At 26.6% G+C, this 18896-nt stretch overlaps 10 protein-coding genes across 10 annotated transcripts; 6 read left to right on the top strand and 4 right to left on the bottom strand. All coding sequences in view use genetic code 6, as the record gives it.

Annotated features, from left to right (window-relative positions):
- Positions 1–28: 28 nt before the first annotated feature.
- SS50377_23171 (ATP-dependent RNA helicase HAS1) lies at positions 29–1588 on the bottom strand (the record flags this gene model as incomplete). The annotated part of the gene is made up of 1 exon (XM_067907041.1): positions 29–1588. The coding sequence occupies one exon, from the start codon at positions 1586–1588 to the stop codon at positions 29–31; it is 1560 nt and encodes a 519-aa protein (XP_067766309.1).
- A 132-nt stretch (positions 1589–1720) lies between these two features.
- Positions 1721–2092, top strand: SS50377_23170 (Tctex-1 family protein; the record flags this gene model as incomplete). The annotated part of the gene is made up of 1 exon (XM_067907040.1): positions 1721–2092. The coding sequence occupies one exon, from the start codon at positions 1721–1723 to the stop codon at positions 2090–2092; it is 372 nt and encodes a 123-aa protein (XP_067766308.1).
- A 22-nt stretch (positions 2093–2114) lies between these two features.
- Positions 2115–2846, top strand: SS50377_23169 (putative S-adenosylmethionine-dependent methyltransferase; the record flags this gene model as incomplete). The annotated part of the gene is made up of 1 exon (XM_067907039.1): positions 2115–2846. One exon carries the CDS (start codon positions 2115–2117, stop codon positions 2844–2846), a length of 732 nt encoding a protein of 243 aa, XP_067766307.1.
- Positions 2847–3335: 489 nt separating this feature from the next.
- On the bottom strand, positions 3336–3794 carry SS50377_23168 (uncharacterized protein; the record flags this gene model as incomplete). Its single annotated transcript, XM_067907038.1, has 1 exon — positions 3336–3794. The coding sequence occupies one exon, from the start codon at positions 3792–3794 to the stop codon at positions 3336–3338; it is 459 nt and encodes a 152-aa protein (XP_067766306.1).
- A 39-nt stretch (positions 3795–3833) lies between these two features.
- On the bottom strand, positions 3834–6539 carry SS50377_23167 (Transmembrane domain-containing protein; the record flags this gene model as incomplete). Its single annotated transcript, XM_067907037.1, has 1 exon — positions 3834–6539. One exon carries the CDS (start codon positions 6537–6539, stop codon positions 3834–3836), a length of 2706 nt encoding a protein of 901 aa, XP_067766305.1.
- A 106-nt stretch (positions 6540–6645) lies between these two features.
- Positions 6646–7170, top strand: SS50377_23166 (GDSL-like Lipase/Acylhydrolase family protein; the record flags this gene model as incomplete). The annotated part of the gene is made up of 1 exon (XM_067907036.1): positions 6646–7170. The coding sequence occupies one exon, from the start codon at positions 6646–6648 to the stop codon at positions 7168–7170; it is 525 nt and encodes a 174-aa protein (XP_067766304.1).
- A 15-nt stretch (positions 7171–7185) lies between these two features.
- On the top strand, positions 7186–8229 carry SS50377_23165 (uncharacterized protein; the record flags this gene model as incomplete). Its single annotated transcript, XM_067907035.1, has 1 exon — positions 7186–8229. The coding sequence occupies one exon, from the start codon at positions 7186–7188 to the stop codon at positions 8227–8229; it is 1044 nt and encodes a 347-aa protein (XP_067766303.1).
- Positions 8230–9320: 1091 nt separating this feature from the next.
- Positions 9321–11429, bottom strand: SS50377_23164 (uncharacterized protein; the record flags this gene model as incomplete). Its single annotated transcript, XM_067907034.1, has 1 exon — positions 9321–11429. The coding sequence occupies one exon, from the start codon at positions 11427–11429 to the stop codon at positions 9321–9323; it is 2109 nt and encodes a 702-aa protein (XP_067766302.1).
- Positions 11430–11484: 55 nt separating this feature from the next.
- On the top strand, positions 11485–13137 carry SS50377_23163 (uncharacterized protein; the record flags this gene model as incomplete). The annotated part of the gene is made up of 1 exon (XM_067907033.1): positions 11485–13137. One exon carries the CDS (start codon positions 11485–11487, stop codon positions 13135–13137), a length of 1653 nt encoding a protein of 550 aa, XP_067766301.1.
- A 129-nt stretch (positions 13138–13266) lies between these two features.
- Positions 13267–18489, top strand: SS50377_23162 (uncharacterized protein; the record flags this gene model as incomplete). The annotated part of the gene is made up of 1 exon (XM_067907032.1): positions 13267–18489. One exon carries the CDS (start codon positions 13267–13269, stop codon positions 18487–18489), a length of 5223 nt encoding a protein of 1740 aa, XP_067766300.1.
- Positions 18490–18896: the final 407 nt, after the last annotated feature.

The raw sequence follows: 18896 nt of genomic DNA, 5'->3' as shown, positions 1-18896 counted from the left end.
TAATACTATACATAAAATGGTATAATTATCACTTTTCATCCACCTTTTCATCCTAACTTATTTCGTCTTTATCTTAGAATTAATTGCTAGACTATTTTTTATCAGACATTCTAGATTTTCTTTCATCAGCTTTTCTTCGGGCTTTATACATTTATATCACCTAATCGACGCGAGGAGCAGATGGTAGCCCGAAACTTTATGCTAGCTTTTACAAGTCTATTTTAATTAGATCGAAAATAGATTTTATTCCCAAAGACGCATAAGCAGCGATGAATGATTTAAATGCTTCCTATGCACTTTTTAGTAAATAATAATTTGTTGAGATAACGCTTTTAAACTCTTCAGAAACATTCAAAATTGCTTTCATTGGAAATTCGAATTCTAACATAGGAACACTTGCACCAACTAAAACATCAACAAATGCTCTTTCATGTTCCATCAAAAACAACACACCAGTACCTTTATTAGTACTATCACCTCTACATGCTCTACCAGCTCTATGGATATATGACTCTACTGATTCAGGAGGATCAAATTAAACAACATAATCAACTTCTGGAATATCAAGCCCACGCGCAGCTACATTAGTACAAATTAGTATTCCAGCATCTATAGCAATAAACTAAGAATATGCTTTTAATCGATCAGATTATTTTAACTTTCCTTGAATAGACATCACACTCTCCATACCAACATATTTAAGAAATTCACTATAAAATTAAACAGCTGCACAAGTGGACATAAAAACCATAATTTTTTAGGATTTTTTCTTTTTTAAGAAAGTATATAATACTAAAAAGCGTAATTCAGGGGCACAAATAATATATCCTTATTCAAAATTAATTCGAGTCTTAGTTTTAGTAAGAGGATCAGCATCTAATTTTAAATGATCTTGTTTAAGTGTCAAATTTTTAATTCCTAAAACCCTAGATGAAAGAGTGGCAGAAAAAAGACATGTTTATCTTGTTTACTGGGCTGGAAGTAATTTTAAAACTGATGCTAACTCTTCTTCAAAGCCATAGTCTAAAAGCATATCTGCTTCATCTAAAATTAATTAAAATAGGTTACTAGTTTTCCAGCCCTATGTATTCATTAAATGATCTCTTAGTCTACCAGGAGTGCCAATAACCAATGATGCACCAGCAACCAACCGTTGTTCTTCTTTAACTTTCGAAGTACCACCTACAGCTAATCCCACTGTTATCTATCCTTGAGAAAGTTCTTTTCCAATATCATAAAGTTAGATAGCCAGCTCTCTTGTTGGTGTAATTATAATAACACCTGTACCGTTTCTTGGCTTCATACCTGCTCTATAAAGTGTATCTAAAGCCGGTAAAATAAACGCCAATGACTTGCCTGATCCAGTTTTTGCCTTCACTGCTACATCTTTACCTGCTAAAATAGGTTAAATGGCAATTTATTATACTTTAGTTAAGAATGATTTTCCTTATTCCTATAGTTTTTCTATTAAAAATGGTGCAAGCATTTAATCCTTAAATTCATCAGTAGTCATGATGTCGGATTCATGCTTTTAAATCTTTGATGCTTTTACATGCTTATTTTTTTGGACATCTAGCTTTGTAGTCATTTTGGAATGGAAAGAGGAATGTTAAAGACCATACAAGGTATTATAGTATTATTATTATACATTATATTCATAGTTCAGAATATAATATAATATATAAATATTATTAAATATTTTCACATTCCGCAAATTAAGATGGATCAACAACTCTATAATCCTGACCCCGTATAAAAGCTAGATATTTTGAATTATAAAGAATTGGTTACATTTACACTTAATGAATAGTTTTCTAAATGGTCTTATGATTAGACTTCTGCTGGCTAGAAATGCCGTGACTGCTGTGCAATGTTATAAAACAAAATCAACTCATCTAACAACACTGATATTAAGTTAGGGCACAGATATAAATTAGTTTTCTAGTGTTATGTAAATTAGTTGGCCGGTTAAGGAATGCGTTTAGCAACAAGGTCAATGTGGAATTCCGATACAGATAATTTACTTTCAGATGTTTTTAAGGGTAAAGATTTTGTTGCAACATTATTTTTATGGTATGTTTACTAAGAGTGATGATTTTTATTTCCACTTTAAAATGGATAGAATTTTACAAAGTTCTTTACTAAGATAAATCATTATAAAAAATTATAAGTTTCATTATTCTTATCTTCTACTATCAAATAATTCATATTATAGATAGCTTAATTAGTTTACAGACAGAATATTAGCTTTGGATAATGAAATGCTTTATTCGATAAACCCTGATTAAATTTCATTATTTATTGCAGATAAAATTAAGAAGATGAAAGCGAAGTATATTTTAGAATTGTTTGCTGGAGCTGGTGCCTTAACAAATATTTTAACATAATAATTTAATGTCGTAGCAGTGGAAATCAATTGCTAACGCTGTGAAATGATTTAAGCAAATGTTATTAATTAATAGAGATTGACTTTAGTTGCAGGCGATGCATTTAAAACTTCAATGAAAAATTTTGATTTTGTCTGCATGGCACCTCCTTGGGGTGGAGAAAACTATGACCGTACAAGTTTTGACCTATTAAGGTTAACTATTGGTGGTTAGAAATATAGGCGTTTAATTAAAAATTTAGGTAGAAATAGAGTTTAATCTTGCCAAATACTACCTAAAAGTATTCCAAAACTACACATATAAAAAATATTTAAATTATTTGTAAAGTATGCGAGAGATATTTTTATCAATGATAATTAGTTGGAATCAACGAATTATTAATGTGAAGTCTATGAACACTCTAGGTAAGGTAGGTAAAAGTTCCTGACGGTATGGATTATAAAAAAAGATAATAAGTGAGTTAATTATATATTAGAACATATGTAGTAAAATAAAATGGATCATAATAGTTGATTTAAGTATCCTGTTCAGCCTAAGCCTGTTTATAATTCTGAACTTTATTCCTATTTTGATAAATAATTTTCTAGCTCCAAGGTTAGAAAAACAGTATAAAATCAAGTATGTAAAAAGAAATTTACAAATATACCTATTAATAATTTGCTTTAATTTAACAATAAAGAAGCAAAAGATTTTATCTTAAAATAAAAAACTAGAAAACCTCTTTGTTTAACTAGATAATCAGCTGTATCAGTAGATATTAATATGGAATAGTTTTAAAATTTATAAATGACAGCAATAGAATCTGAATTAAATAGATCAAAATTTGTAGAATTCATGAATAAATTCGACTCTATAAATGGTAATAGATTGTAAAGTTAAATGTATCTATTTGATTAATATGAATAGGCTCCAGATTGGTTTAAAAGACTGGGAAAAAATAAAAAATGATCACTTCTTATTAATTTTCCTCCACGTTTTTATGATTCTCTAATAATTTGACTCAGAAGGCACTAAAATGTCAGATATTTATTTAGCTCTAATAAAATCTTCTAGGGTTGTTGTATAGGTTTTATTATAAACAGAATTATATTATTTGGGAACAAATTTTTAATTAAATGTAGGTTCACAGATAGAAGTCTATTATTTTGTATTAAATTGATTTTGATAAGAGTTCATAATCTATTTGGGTGTTTATTTAGTATTAAAAGGCTCGTCTGGAAATTTTTCAGAGAGTTCTTCAATTATTTTTATTTGAGAATTTATTATTTGATCAATTGAGGTTTAAAATGGTTAGAATGTTTATACGGCCTAGTTATAACTTTTCTTTTTTACTGATATTTTTTACACTATAACTTTATTGAATTTAGAAAACGATTAGTCATAACTTATTCTTTGCGTGTTATCCATTATATGTGATAATATATAGTATTAAATAAATTAATAAGATCAGTCTAGTTTTAATTAGTTTCCAATAGAATAACCAATAGATGGATGAGAGTAGGCTTAGGCAATATTATCAACATCTTAATCATTTAAAGTATAGTTGGAAATAACATCTTTATTTGTACTGGTATCTAAAACAACACTTTAATCTGAAATTTAAGTAAGACTTTAATACTCGGTATAAGAAACTGGCAAATCAGTGAGATCAATATAGAAAGTACTTAAAATTTTATCAAAGAAATTTTACTTAGTATTTTTATTCTCTGCTGTTTTCTCTAATCGGGACTGCCCCTTAATATTCTCTGTATTATCTTCATAACCATTATAGTTGCTTGCTGGATTAATTGTTAAAGAGCTTTTATCTATATAATTACCTCTGGCTAATTCAATTAAGCTTCTCTTATATCTTTTATCGAATTAAATTTTATAGGCCACAGATCCTGCAAAACAAACTGCAATAACTATTAGCCCTAATAGATAAATAGTTCCTTAGTATTAAAGTAAGAAAGCAAACGTACTGATTTACATAAAAATCAGTCCAATAAATATGTTTGAGGATACTGATTTTATGAGAGTTGATTATGGAGTTAACTCAGTTGATGGAGAAGGCCCCGCAATATAAAGCACATGGTATCTATCAGTAATAACCATCATAATAAATGTAAATAGCACAATAATGTTAGTGAATGGCGCAATAATTGCAAAAATAAATCCAACAACAAACATATGTGTTATATATGCTAATTACTTTGGATAATTGAATGTTGATTTTTTCAAATTTTCCACTAGTTCTAATGCATTTTTGGAAACAATTCTATATATAATATTTTATATTACTACTGGAAAATTAAAGAGACCAATAACTGGAAATAAGAAATATTTTGAAATAATGTAATTAATGAAAACAAATGTCTAATTTGGAAGATTTTGTCCTAATTATGTAAAAAACTATGAAATTGAAAAGGTGACTACTTAATCAATATTAAAAGACCCTGTTTCAGGCTGAATAGCAGTAGGGAGTACAATTTAAACAATTCCTTATATTAAAATTAAAAACAGAAATAAGATATTGTACATTAATTCGTTAGCGTCTTATTTCGAAGCCAATCCTAAAATATCAATGGTAAAAGACAGCAAGATAGGCAATAAGCTCATAAGCAATGCATTGACAATAGTAGGAAGAAAAGTTACTAACATAGTTGATACCTTATGACATATACCACATATACCTAGTACTTGTGACTATAAAGTTTATATAGTTAATGTAGGACAATTAAATCTGCATATCCCGGAATAAATCGCTAGTACCCAATCATCTGAAATTTTCTACAACTCTCTCATGATAAGCGCCTAAACAAAAAAATATACCACAAATAAAACTAAAAGTGCTAAAATAAAACCAAACATACGGTACTTTCTAGATTTTGTAGAAATTGAAAGATTTGTCCAATTTATATCAGATACAGCTGGAGCAATAGATGCCTCAGGGCGTTTAGCATCAGTATCAATAAGAGTTGTATATTTTTCAGCTGCGATTTACTGACTTTTACAAATTAAAAAAGCATATGATCCAATTTTTTATTTTTTTTCAACCTTATTATCACTAGAATATAAATAAAGCTATTTAATCTATCTTTTTTGTTAGGTATTGAGATACTTTTCAATTTAGAAAGCATTTTACATTGGTTCTTAATTTCTACGTAATACAATAAAACATTCTTCAATTTATTATGGAAGATGTGGAGGATAGACACCGTCAACTTAAAAATAATCTGCTTTAATACCTAATTTATGTAAATCTATTGTGATATCCTTTTTAATCTTTTTTTGTTTGAGAATTTCCTTTAATATATCTTTACCATAATTATTGAATTTTGCTATAAGTTTAAGAGTTTCTTTTTTGAATTACCCCTTATCGCTAGATTTTTGAAGGTGATATCTTGCCTTAGCTTCTAAAATCTAACTAGATAATTTTTATTAATGATATTTCATCTATATGATTTTCCTTGAAATACTTTTAAGCTTATTTGCCTTTAAAGTTAATTATCTTGAATTAGGTGGTATAGGTAATATTTTCATTACTCCTTGAGATATTGGATCTATCATAGTTTTAAGTTCATCATATTTGTCAACATCTGGAGGTAAGTTGCTAAGCATAACTACAAAGTTTTAAGGAATAACTCTTTTAAATGTTTTCTATCTAAAATGTATATAAACTAAAACAAATTATTAGTAAAAGAATAAAACTGATAATGTAATTAAAACACAAGATATTATAGATACTAGAACTAAAATTGAACCCTCTTCAAGATGTTATAGAGACATTTTTGACCATATTGTTAAATAATGAGAGTTAAATTATTAATCCGTTCCAGTATAATATGCTGGTATTAAAAATAATGCAGAAATAAGCGCAATGAAGGTAAACAACAATAGTAAAAGATTTTAAAATAAAGCAAATATTAACGTAAGATTTCCTCTCTAAGCAAAAACAGATAAAGGTTATTTGAACATATCAATATACCAAAATATTTCTCCTATTGGGCCTGTATTTTTATGAGGAAGATAATGCAATGGTGAGTAAATAGATGGGAAAAAATATCTAATTAGGGGGAAAATAAGCATAACAATAATAGCCACCACAAGATTAGATACAATAGTAGAACTAAGAGAGATCTCAAATTGTTAATTAGTACTTGATGCAGTCATTTGCAATAAAGTGGGGATTTTTAAATTTTATGAATATTATATCAAAATATATTTCTAGTTGTATTTGTCATATTTATAAAATTATAATATATTACATTATCAAAAAATGATATGTATATTTGGTGACTCTAATGTGGCTGGATGGAAACCAAATGCTATGGCACTTTATCCAAAAGCTAAGATTTGGACAAATATATTGTAGACAAAAATTTCCAGCAAAATTGTATCGGATGGATAGCCAGGTCGTTTTGCAACGAAATCATTGGAATTGTATAAGTAAATTATTACTATTTAACCTAAAATATGCATATTATTAATTGGTTTAAACGACTTAAGAGAAATTCTTTATTCAGATGTTATTTTAGCGATCAATTTATTTTTTGACGCCTCATATAATGCTAAAAACTATTTTATAATTCATCCTGGTATTGAATACTAAAAGCTAGGAGGGTTTTGGGATTGTTTTAAAGATACATAAGAAAATGAACGACTGTTTAGAAAAAATATTGACTAAATTAATGCAGAATTAATTGATCTGAAAGACTTAAACATACTTGGCGATGACGGAATTCATTTTTCAGAAGAAGGACATTAAATATTGGCTGATTTAGTACATGAAAAAGTTAAGTGATATACCTTTCCAATAATGTAATCCGTAATTTTTGAATAAGGGCAGAATGTCTGTATTGCCGATCTCCCGGAACCTTTTTATACACATCCATAATTACTTGATTAAAGCTAAATATTAGCATCTACTACATCTGGAGATTCATTTTTGGTTACTAAAACAGAAACATACCAGCTAAAGTGGTTACTGACAACAAACTCAGTATTTTTCTTTAAAGACAATAGAGTCTCAAACAAACTTGATAAGTATCTTGAATTTACAAAAGTCAAGCCTAACTTATTTTAAATTTAATCTAGGCCCAGATCTGAGTTTATTTGTTCAGATTATGAATATTATTAGTTTTTGGCTATATAAAATCTAAATTTTTCACCTTCAATTGGTTAGATCTCTTAAATATTAGCGAGATATTTTTAAGCAGAAACAAATATTGAAATTGTCATTTAATAATTAGAAGAAGTTTTCGAAAATGTTAATTTTGATGGTTAAATTGCTTATTTACTAGATTAAGTTGATAATGTATCTTTTAATTATGAAAATCAATTATAAAGTAATATGAAATTAACTTCAGATTACATTACATTTACTCCTTTGAAAATAGTTAGTTCGATACTTTATGATTTTTCCTGCAAAAATAAAATTTTCTCGTTCTAGTAAATTTAAACATTTTACGACAATTTAAATATTCCAATTTCCTTATCACTTAAAGCTGTTTAACTAGATTATGATGAGGAATTTTTAGTGAATAATTAGCTGAGCTTTAAATATTTTAAGCAAGTAATAAAATTTACATATGATAAGAATTGGGGATGTGCAATCCCTTAAAATTCATGCATTTAATCATAAGTAATTTTCTTTTAAAGGGATTTATTACCATTCTCGTTTAAAAAAAGAGTTTATTTCTTGTTTTAAAATTTAGATATTTGGAATTTTTAAGATTTATTAGTTGCTTGTAGTGATTGTGTATTAGATGTTAATGCTGAGTTAAATAAAATAACATACGAGGATGAATTCGATGGAGAAAAATGGTGTGGAATTCGTAAATAGTATGAATTTTTAAAGTGATTCCATCCCATAATTTTGATTCAATAATGGAGAATTCTATCATTTTAGAAGAGAATTATATATCTTACTAAAAATTTGATAGATCTCTAATAATTCTACGATCTTAATTGATATAAATTTAAAAAGAAATTGACAGTATTCCTCCTGATGTTTAAACGTTTACAATTAATTCGATAAATCAACAAATAAAACATGTTGTTTATAAAATAAAAGAAAAATTTAAGACATTTTCCGATGATTTAACATCCTCAACGGCATTAGTAAGAACATAAGACTAAGTTACTTGCTTGAACTAAATTGCATTAACGTTTGTTTAGCAAGTCTAAAAACTACATGATAGAGAACTTACAAATTAAGGTATTAGAAAGCAAGCAATTCATCATATTTTGGCTATGAATAATATTTATTATAATGAGGAAATTGATGAAGAAAAAGTAGTGTAGCATTTAGTTCATGATGATTTACAGTATATTAAATATGAGTTGTAAAACTCAAAAGTAATTTAATAGTAAACATAAATATGCAGAGATTTATCATAGGAAATTTTAGATGCAACTATAACAACTATTTCATTATAAATACAGCAAGGAGAGTTTCTCAACTTATGTAATAAAAAATTAGAATAGTCTTTAAAAAATATAAAAGAGTCAGAAGAAAATCACGAAAAAGCACTAAAAGCAAATAAATTGAAAAAATAGCTTATAAAAATTTCAATTATTGTAATAATAATTATTATATTACTTATGGGATTATGCAGCTTAGTTCTTAAAAGTACTTGAAAATGAGTTTATGCATTTATCATTTAAGTGGAATTGTTCTATATTCAACTAGCAAAAGAATTCATGATTAAATAAGAGTATTATCTGATTAGATATCTGCATAACTTGTTGATAACACTTTATTTAATTTGTAGTCTTTTACTTTTTTAAAATCTGATATTTGTGACGTTATTTATGTATCAGATACTATTAATGTGAAAGATTTATAGAAATAATTTGAATAGAAGTTTTTAATATAAATTTTAGAGCTACCAAATACTTTAAATCTGAATTTATTCTAAGAGTTTAATTTTAAATGAGCAATTTAATCACTCATAAATAGATAATATCCAGTTCGAAAATAGCTTATTAACCAAAGTTTTTAAGATTTTAAATAAAAATTTATTCATCTTCCAAGATAGTGTCACATAAATTATGGAATGTCTTTTCCAGGGGATGCTTATTATCCCAAACTCTATTAAAATTTCTATCAATAATATTTTCAAATTATACCATATTAAATTCCAGCTTCTATATTTATCGTTCTGCATACTATTCTGCTTTAATTCTACGTTTTAATAATTAAATAGACCGTTTCCATGTAAAAATAGATGCTTTGAGCAAAACTAGATTTCGTTATGGTATTGATGCTTAGATATGGTCTGATTCAGCATTTCTATATGCGTTATACACTAGATAAAAATATTTTTTCAGTACACATGAATTAGCTGTGCTTTAAGCTTTAATTATATTTAGTTAAGAAAGATATAAATTTTTCTTAAATATATTTAATACTAGTAGGCTTTAGTATGATAAAATGCACTTATTAAAATTAGTCAAAAGAATTGTTGTTAATTGGTTTTGATTAATTTTTTGATTTTTATTTAATTATATAGTCTATGAGAATGTATTCTTCAATAAATTATACTTGTTTTTATTAATAACATTTTTTTCAATCATTTATAATTGAACAAATTTTTTACGCCACAAACTTAAAGGATAAATGATAAGATATTAGTATCCATAATGACACTCTGCTTTATATTAGTTATCAATTATCGTCTATTTCTATTAAATTTTTTCTAACTCCATTTTTTCTTCCGACTATTTCTTCTTATCCTTTTCTAATTACTATTTTTGTTCTTTTATTAATTTCCGTTTTTACTCACGTTCTTCCATTTGTAGTAAATATTATGGCTTTTAAGGAGCTTTATATGGTTTCAATTTTGTAACTGGTTTAATAATCTCTTTACTATGTTATTAACATTTCGACTAGTTAGGATCATTAATTATAGTTTCAATTAAATTAGGTTATTCTTCTTATTTTATGGTTGATTACTAAATATTTTTTTATTATGGTATATTTAATTTTTATGTTAACTTTACAGTTTTCTAAGTTTTTAATATCTCAACCTCTTTCTAAATATCTGCTTGTTATTTTACATTACTTTCTAATACACTATCCAAATTTTCAAATTTAGACATAAATTTGTCAATCTTGTCGATTCTCTCCTATTATTCTGATGAAATTCGTTGTTAGCTGCGTTTTACTCTACCTAGTCGTAGAAATAGCTTAAACAGCTTCTTTTATAAATAAAAGTTTTACATTTATATTGCATCTAGATATAACTTTGTTTATTAATCTTATTTTACCTTTTGCATCTATATTTCCTTCTATAAATTGACATTTTTAATAGATTCGACAATATAATTCATAATTTTTCTTTAAAGTCTTGCGTTATGCTTATATATAATTTTTTCTGAATTATGCTTTAAAAGAAAATATTTATTCTTTATTATAGTCATACATTTTACTTTTCTTTTTAGATCTTCATTTATAATCAAAATTTAGCATTTCGCATCTCTTTCTCGTTATTGTGCTTCTTCGATTTATTTTTTTGCTTATTTCTATGTAATTTCTAAAAATTTTGAATTCTAAAACTTACTATTTTCGATTAATTTAAGCTACTTTAATTTTGACTCTTCTATAAGTTTTTTTGCTTCCATTTCTTATCTAACTTAATCACGTATTTCTTAAAATCTTGTTTCGTTTTGTTATTTTCTTTGAAATTGTTACATAATTTCAGAATTTTTTACCTAATTCCGTACATTTGCTTACGTCTTAACAGGCAAAATTGGAGATTATAATTTGGATGAATTTCTATAAATTAAATTTGTTTGAAATTTAGATGGTTTAGCCTATTACCTTTATTAATTCTACGATAAACTCTGATTCTACTATTAATCCTTTTAAGAATGTGTAATTTTAGCCTAAAGTTCACCTTATTCTTAAATGTTAATTCCAATATTTTGCAAAACTTCAGTTGTAAGCTGCGTCGATTCTTTATCATAAATAAGCTCCTATCTGCTATCTTTTAGATTATCTAGGCACAAATTTTTCATGTTTAGGCTGGATAGAATATCATTTAAGTTAAAATCCATTTTACAATATTACCTTACTTTTAATATAATATAGTAACTATTTTCACTTCTACAAATGTCTATCAGGGATTTACCATCCTACCGCATGGTAGCAAAGCTCGTACTGCAGTAATAGGGCGATGACGCTGAACAGTCCTAAAATGTGCATTTTGTTCCTCAAATTCAGTCGATTTGCTTCCACCAGGTCCTGACGAGCCTCGCGCTGGTGGCGAATTAGCAGTCGATTTTCGTCGTCGAAGCAGTGGCACCGGACCTAGCAGCGGAAAAGCGTGTGCTGTAGCAGTTTCAGACTCCATCGCACCTGATCATCAAGCAGGCCATTTTCTGCTCCTCCCTGCAGTACGTCAGCGACGGCTTCGTGCAGTGGAAGCCAGACCTGTTCGTGGCCGTAATTTACAATAGCCAGCGTCTGCTGCACATCATTGACCCGGTGTAAGGAACTGTCCTAGAGGCCAATTTACCGTTTGTGCCAAACTAAATCATCGCAACCACGTCCCCAGCGGCTTCACGCCAGCAATATCTCCTACCGTAGGCCGTGATTGCAATTGGAGAAAAGTCATTTGCGGTCATCGCCATTCACGACCAGCCGGGGTTCCTCAATTCTGGCGAGCTGTAGATTTCGGTCACCGAGGTTATCCTGCCTGCATTTGGGGCTGCGGCTGGAGCAGAGGCACCAAACGTGCAATTTGGGCCCGATCCCGACTAAATTTTCATCTAGCATGGCAATTTTTTGTATAAGTATAAGATCAACGCTGGGCAACCAAAAGAAGATCACGATTTGGACATAAAGAAGTTTCGAGAGGACTGGAGGTAGATTGACAAATCGAAAGCCGAGATTAAGAAGCATGAAATGACTCTAAACCTTTTGGCAAAATTGTGGTCACCTGCTGAAAAGTGCGAATTGCTCAAAATATTCTAATTTTAGACTAATAAGATTTTAAATTTTAAATTTAGTAAAGACCATGAAAAACTTGCTATTTTAACCCATTCAGATATTTAAATATTTAAATTTGATAGCCAAAATGGGAACCTCGGTAAAATAATTAAACAGTTTCCATTCAACTTTTAAATAAATGATTTAAAATTTGTACCAAAATTCTCTATGAAAGAATAGGATTTAACATAATAAAAAGATATTGACGCTATGAATAATGAGGATAGCGATGATTTTGACATATTTTAAGAGGTGGAAAAAGATTGTAGTAGTATAAGTATAGACTAAGAAATTTCAACTGGAGAAGAGTTTAAGTAATTAATTGAACAAGTGGATAATGGTAATGATATTTAAGGCGGGTTTGATATGTTTTTAAGTTAATCAGAAATTGTTAATCTTAAAAGCAAAAAAAGCGTTAAGCTGGTTAATTAATTACGCTAACATCCTCATTTATATTAATATTTCAAAAATATTTATTTAAGTGGTAATGAAGAAGAGGTGTTATTATAAAGTGAAATAGTCAACTTCGGTTAAAATTTAATTTTTACAGAAGATGATAAGGGAATCATGATCAGACCTAATATTTTTAGTGGATTTATTGTGTTTAACCTAGATGAAAAAGAAGATTATACAGTTACTAAACTCTAATGGTAGCCAATTAATATTAGCAGTATGTAAGATTATCAACAGAAGAAGTGTGCCGAATTTGTACCAGGACAGAATATCTTTATTTTAGGTGTTGGTAATGCTTTGTATATTAGTGCAAAATAATGATTTTTAAATTTTATTTTAAGAACTTTTATTCATTATCTAGATTATTTATTTTATTTACTATGAGAAAGAAAGGAGACTATCTTGTCATATTATTTGGTATAATATAATATAACATTTATTATAGTTTAAATGAAAAATTTACCCCCAGTCAAACCTACCTATCAAAAAATATCAGGGGAGGTGGTTTTGCAAACATATGGATAAAATAAATCAGATATAAAATAGCTTCAAACTAAGTCACCAATAAGATGTCATTCCGTCTTTTAAAAGTCTATATAGCCAACTATTGAGATATCAGCATAACTATTTTAAACGTAAAGATTGGCAGAAGATACCAATTTTCGGGAAAGAGCATTAAATCATACCTGGAGAAGTAACGGAGATACAGAACGATAAGAACTATTATCACATTTGTCAGAATAAGCACCTGAAAATATAGATGTTTTAGAAGGATTAAAATCTATGATTGAATAAATTTTAGCAAAAAGGGACTTTGATCCATTGTTTGATGACGATATGCTAGTTGTAGATGATTTACTTAAAATAGAGCGATAATTTCAATCAGATGACTAGACTCATTTATCCGCTACTGATTTTGATTTAGTAAACATAGCTTTTACTAGAATTCTTGAATTTATGTAAGGCTAAGAAGCAGAAGATTCCCTTATTAAAACTTTAGAGTATATTAAAAGATATTATTGTTATGCACATTTTTAAAGACCAACATAATAGAAAGCATTAGAGGAAGCAACAAAAAGAATCGATTAAGAATATTCAGTTTTATAATAGTAGTATAAACATATTTATAATTAAAACTAATAATAAACGTAGATTATAAATTAGTATGAGCAATCAATCAAAAGGTATAAAGACTAAGAAGATAAATTACGTATAACGTTTTTTACATATTAAGCAGATAAAGAATAATTAAATAGCGAGATTACATCAGTTAAATTTTAGTATGAACAATCTTAAGTATTATTATAATAGTTACATACTCAGTATGATGATATGAAAGCACGCACAAAGCGGTTAACAAACAATTTAATAAGTATAAAACCAAATTTGGAAAAAATAAAAAAACAAAGAGACGATATTGCATTTTAATTGCAAGATATATGTGATTAAAAAGATTAACAACATATTATAATAGAAAGATTTGAGAAGTAGTTAAAAGAAAAAGATAGAATTATTGGGGAATTATAGAATTCTACTCATATCATTGAGTAAGAAATGCTTTCTTTGTAAGAGTAACATGCGGAATAATTGTAAAAATAATAATTATTTGTTTAGCAGGAATAGAATTAAGATGATTAATCTATTACAATAACTCAAAAAGTTAAGGAACTAGAGGAATTATGCAAAAATGGGGCGTAAGCATTAGCAAAAATATCTAATATGAAAGCATCCGATTTGGTAGAGGCTAAATTATAATAGTAAGATATTAATTAATTAAAATAAATATTTTAACAAGGTATTATTGCAAAAAACTCAACCTAATTTTTTACAGGACTTAAAATGGCGTAGGATTTTTCTTCTATGAAATTAATAAACAGATATGTTTAAACATATGAAGATATTACTATTAAAATGGAAGAAAAAAATGAATTAAATGTTTAGTTATTCGTCTAGGAAAGTTTGTAAACTTAGTAATAAACTTTATTGAATAAGTCATTATAATTTAAATAACAAACTTAAATTTTTTCAAGAATTATATCGGAAGATGATGTAAAAGATATCATATAATTTAAGTAAACTAAAGTATCTAAATATACTAAGAAAAATGATGTTAATGCTATTAAATCTTAAAAAAAGAAATAACATAGTAAATGCAAAAATATAAACGCTTCCGAAGTTGATACAGATAACTAATTGCGTGAATAGATTTATAATTCTTCAGAATTGGAGGAATCATCTCATGAAAATATATGTTAAAACTTTGATTGCATTATTTAAGAGAATCAAGATGATATTATTAATAAATAAGATACTGTAATTTAAGATATAAAATTAGATTTCGAAAATTTGATTAAATAAACCTCGATTAAACATAAAGATCAAGGATGTCAAAGTGAGGATTAAAAAAAGAACTAATCATCGCAGACAAAACCTTTTATTATTAGAAATTAAATATTTCCTAAAATATTAGAAACACCAGAGTTTTAGTTTTTAGATTTAATTTTTAATTAAGAGGGTATTAGTATTTAAGGACTCTAGAAATCAAGTATAGACCATATTATACCAATTTTATCTCGAAATAATATATAAGAGTCATCTGATACAATTTTCAGTCATGATTAAAGTGTGCAGATTTATTTTGCATCAACTACTGAAGATTAAAACAAAATTGATTTGTTATTAGATGAATTATTTGAATTTGAATGTGCTAATAAAGAGCTGCAATTAAATTTAGAGGAATCGTAACGAATGTTTAAAGATTATAAATGTCTAACTGATTAATAGAAAATTCAATAATTTGAGGTAGACACAACAGATAAAGAAAATAAGAAAGGGTTAAATCGTAAAATAATTACTAAAAACGATTAAATAATATAATAAAAAAGAAAACAAATATAAGATATAAATACAGAAATTGATCAACTTCTGCAGCACTAAAAATAATTCGTAGATAAAAAAATTACAGTGACTCGTAGATTGTAATAATAAAAACCTAACCCACATACGTCCAGAAAATTAACTTAGGTAAAAGTATAAGATAAATAAATGATAATCAGTTAAAATGATACTTTCATATCGGATTACAGTAGCTAAACAGAGGTCTCAAAAGAATAAGATGTCATATAATTAGTTAAATCTTCCATCTTAGAATTTGCATAAGGAATCTAGCTAGATACAAGCTAGCTTGATAAGATATTAAATAAAATAAAATAAAATGTTGATTTTTCAACAGTAAATAATACCAATCTATAATTTTTAAAATAAAATTAGAATTAACTTATTATTAACTCCGAACCAATAGATTTTGGTTAGAAACCTCAGTAGGACCATATCAAAGTTTAAGTAGAACAAGAAACTTCGAAATCATACGCCAAAGAATAATACATATAATAAGTTATCACAAAATTATCTAATTAACTTGTATTGCTTTAATCATAATTAGGAGATTATGACCAAGTTATTTAAAATAAGTAGTTTATTGATGTACTTAAATAATATATACCAATTATCGCCACATCTAATAAATATATTTAGAAAAATATTAATTCTGAATACAAGGATGAAAATATTGATGTTAAATCGAGAATATTAGAAAATGATTATATGTTACAATAATATAAAGAGTCACTTGGAAAAGTTGAAAAGAAATCTATATAGTTACTTTAAGTAACCATTAATAAGCCGTAATTATCTAAATTACAAATTAATAAAGATTAATTTAGGGATGAGCACCGACTTAATGCTTTATAAATTTTAAATTGTAAAACTTAGAATTTGGAATCAGACCCATAAGATATTACTTACTAGCAAGATTAATTGGGTTAGAATACAGTTTAGGATAAGTTACTGGGCTGCCCATAATTTGTCTCTTAACATTAATCTAATTAGATTGTAAAACCATAAGTTAGTTCTGCTATTATCAAATAATAATTGTTTACAAAATCAATACGTTAAAAAATAAAAGATGTTGAAGAAATATCTAAAGAATCAAAGGTTATATCTTTATCTGAATAGGAACTGATTAAAAATATATAGTTATTGGAATAAATATATATTGATAGTTTAGTAATTTTATAATCATAATAAATGTTCAGTCTTGATATTCTTCTCGATGATACCATTAATTTTTTTAGAAGCAACAAGTAATTTCTAATCTTAAGTAGGAAATATGGCTTCAAAATGAAACAGTAAGATGAATTAACTTTAGTCTCATTTACTCCTAGTCTACTTAAGCATAAACTAGACCATACAAGTCTTTGTTATTACAATATTGATATGTTACCAAACATAATTAAATCAACATTAGAGATTTAATAATATGAAAGTTTAAATTTAAAATTACTAAATATTAATAATTCGTAGACAATTATATCGTAACCATTGGATAAAATTTAGTATATAAAAATTTCATCATTTGGAAAATTTTAAAAATTACCTCTAATATTAAGGTTAGTATAAGATTATTTATCTATACCGTTAAAAATAATCCAAATTTAAGATGAAGATTATCTTTTAGTGCCTTTATAAAATATTTAACTGAAATCATTGAATTGGCTTTTATAAACGATTAATTATATATACAAAGAAATATAATAATGCAAAAGATCTCAGGTTCATTGCTAATCAACATCAACTATTTACGTAACAGATCATATCGATAGAAAGTTCACTGTATACTGTGTAGATGGGTATACTTTTCATGAGATTTGCTATCTCCCTATATTTCTGTTGAAATGGCTTTAAAACAAGTATAAAATGAAATCTATTATATCCGTGTTTATATTCTAATTACTAGCTGGTTTGGCACATCATTCAGCATTTTATGATGAAATTTATACGTTTAGTTAGTTCTTGTTTTTTGATTAATTTTAAGGGGAATCAGGTGATATCTTTTAAACCTATGTAAAATTGTATCATTTTTTTGGCATCGATATAATTAAGCAGTAAAAAATTTCTTAAAAATTTATAAAAATGTCAATTAATAGCTTCTTTTTAAATTATTCTGATGAACGAAAAAATATAATTTTTAGCTCATTCAATGAGGATTATTATACTTTTACGAATATCGTGTAAAAACTACTACTTGATTTTACCTCATATAGGATTGCATAATTTAAAATTCTTTAGAACTAGAATCCAACTAAATTTGAATAGTTAAAAATTTCTCTTTAAGCAGGTAATATACATTTTACAGACGAAAATTTAGCATCATTTTTTTTGGAAAATAAATAGCAAATTATTGATCTTTAAACCATATTTATTTCCCCAGTTTAGCTTTAGAATATCTTTATATAATTAGAACTAGGCAGACACCTAATTTTGACTAAAGATTTTGAAAAAATTTGTGTATCAGATTATTTGAATCAAAGAAAGTTGGATCTTTAAAAAGTGTAGGATAGTGTTGAGGAAGTTACTAATTTTATTATAAACGGGTTAATTGAAAAAGTTCCAGAAATATAAAAGTAAAATTTAGAGCTGAAATTTAGTCTTATTTAAGAAAAATGTCACTTAGTACATTATTTTATAAGTGTGATAGATTTAGATAGAGCTGAGAAATGTATTATCGAGATAAGAGATGTATTACTAGACCTTTGTAATGTTTATATTGATAGAAATGTTGTTTTTAGTACACTTTTATCAGATTTAACTGTTCTGTAAAAGTACTTAGAATGATAATTAATTATACTTAAACTAATTATTATTTTATATAATATAATATTAATTATAAATGAAAATAACTATTATTGAGTTTATTGTTCATAGTTTAGGTCTTATGCTTGTATTGCATTAGATAGCATACTTAGTTTAAATTTAATCTGTATAGTATTATGTGTAAAAAGTTCTATAACTTTAGATCACATCGAGTTTACTGAAATTTCTTTTATATTGGTTTAATATTATCTAAGTTTTAACAAAAATAACACTAAAAATATCATTTAATTATTTAATAGGACCAGTTATGAAATTATTTAAGTTATCCTTAAATGTTTTGTTTATATTGTTAAAAATTATTTTTGTGCCAGTAAAAATGGTCTTATATAGTTTAATAATCCCTTTTATTGTAATCATGATGGTTATCT

Source organism: Spironucleus salmonicida, chromosome 3, assembly GCF_000497125.1.
Source record: "Spironucleus salmonicida strain ATCC 50377 chromosome 3, whole genome shotgun sequence".
In the NCBI taxonomy this organism is placed as follows: Eukaryota; Fornicata; order Diplomonadida; family Hexamitidae; genus Spironucleus; species Spironucleus salmonicida.
The sequence above is the reverse complement of the archived record's forward strand: the minus strand, read 5'-3'. Positions and strand labels throughout refer to the sequence as shown.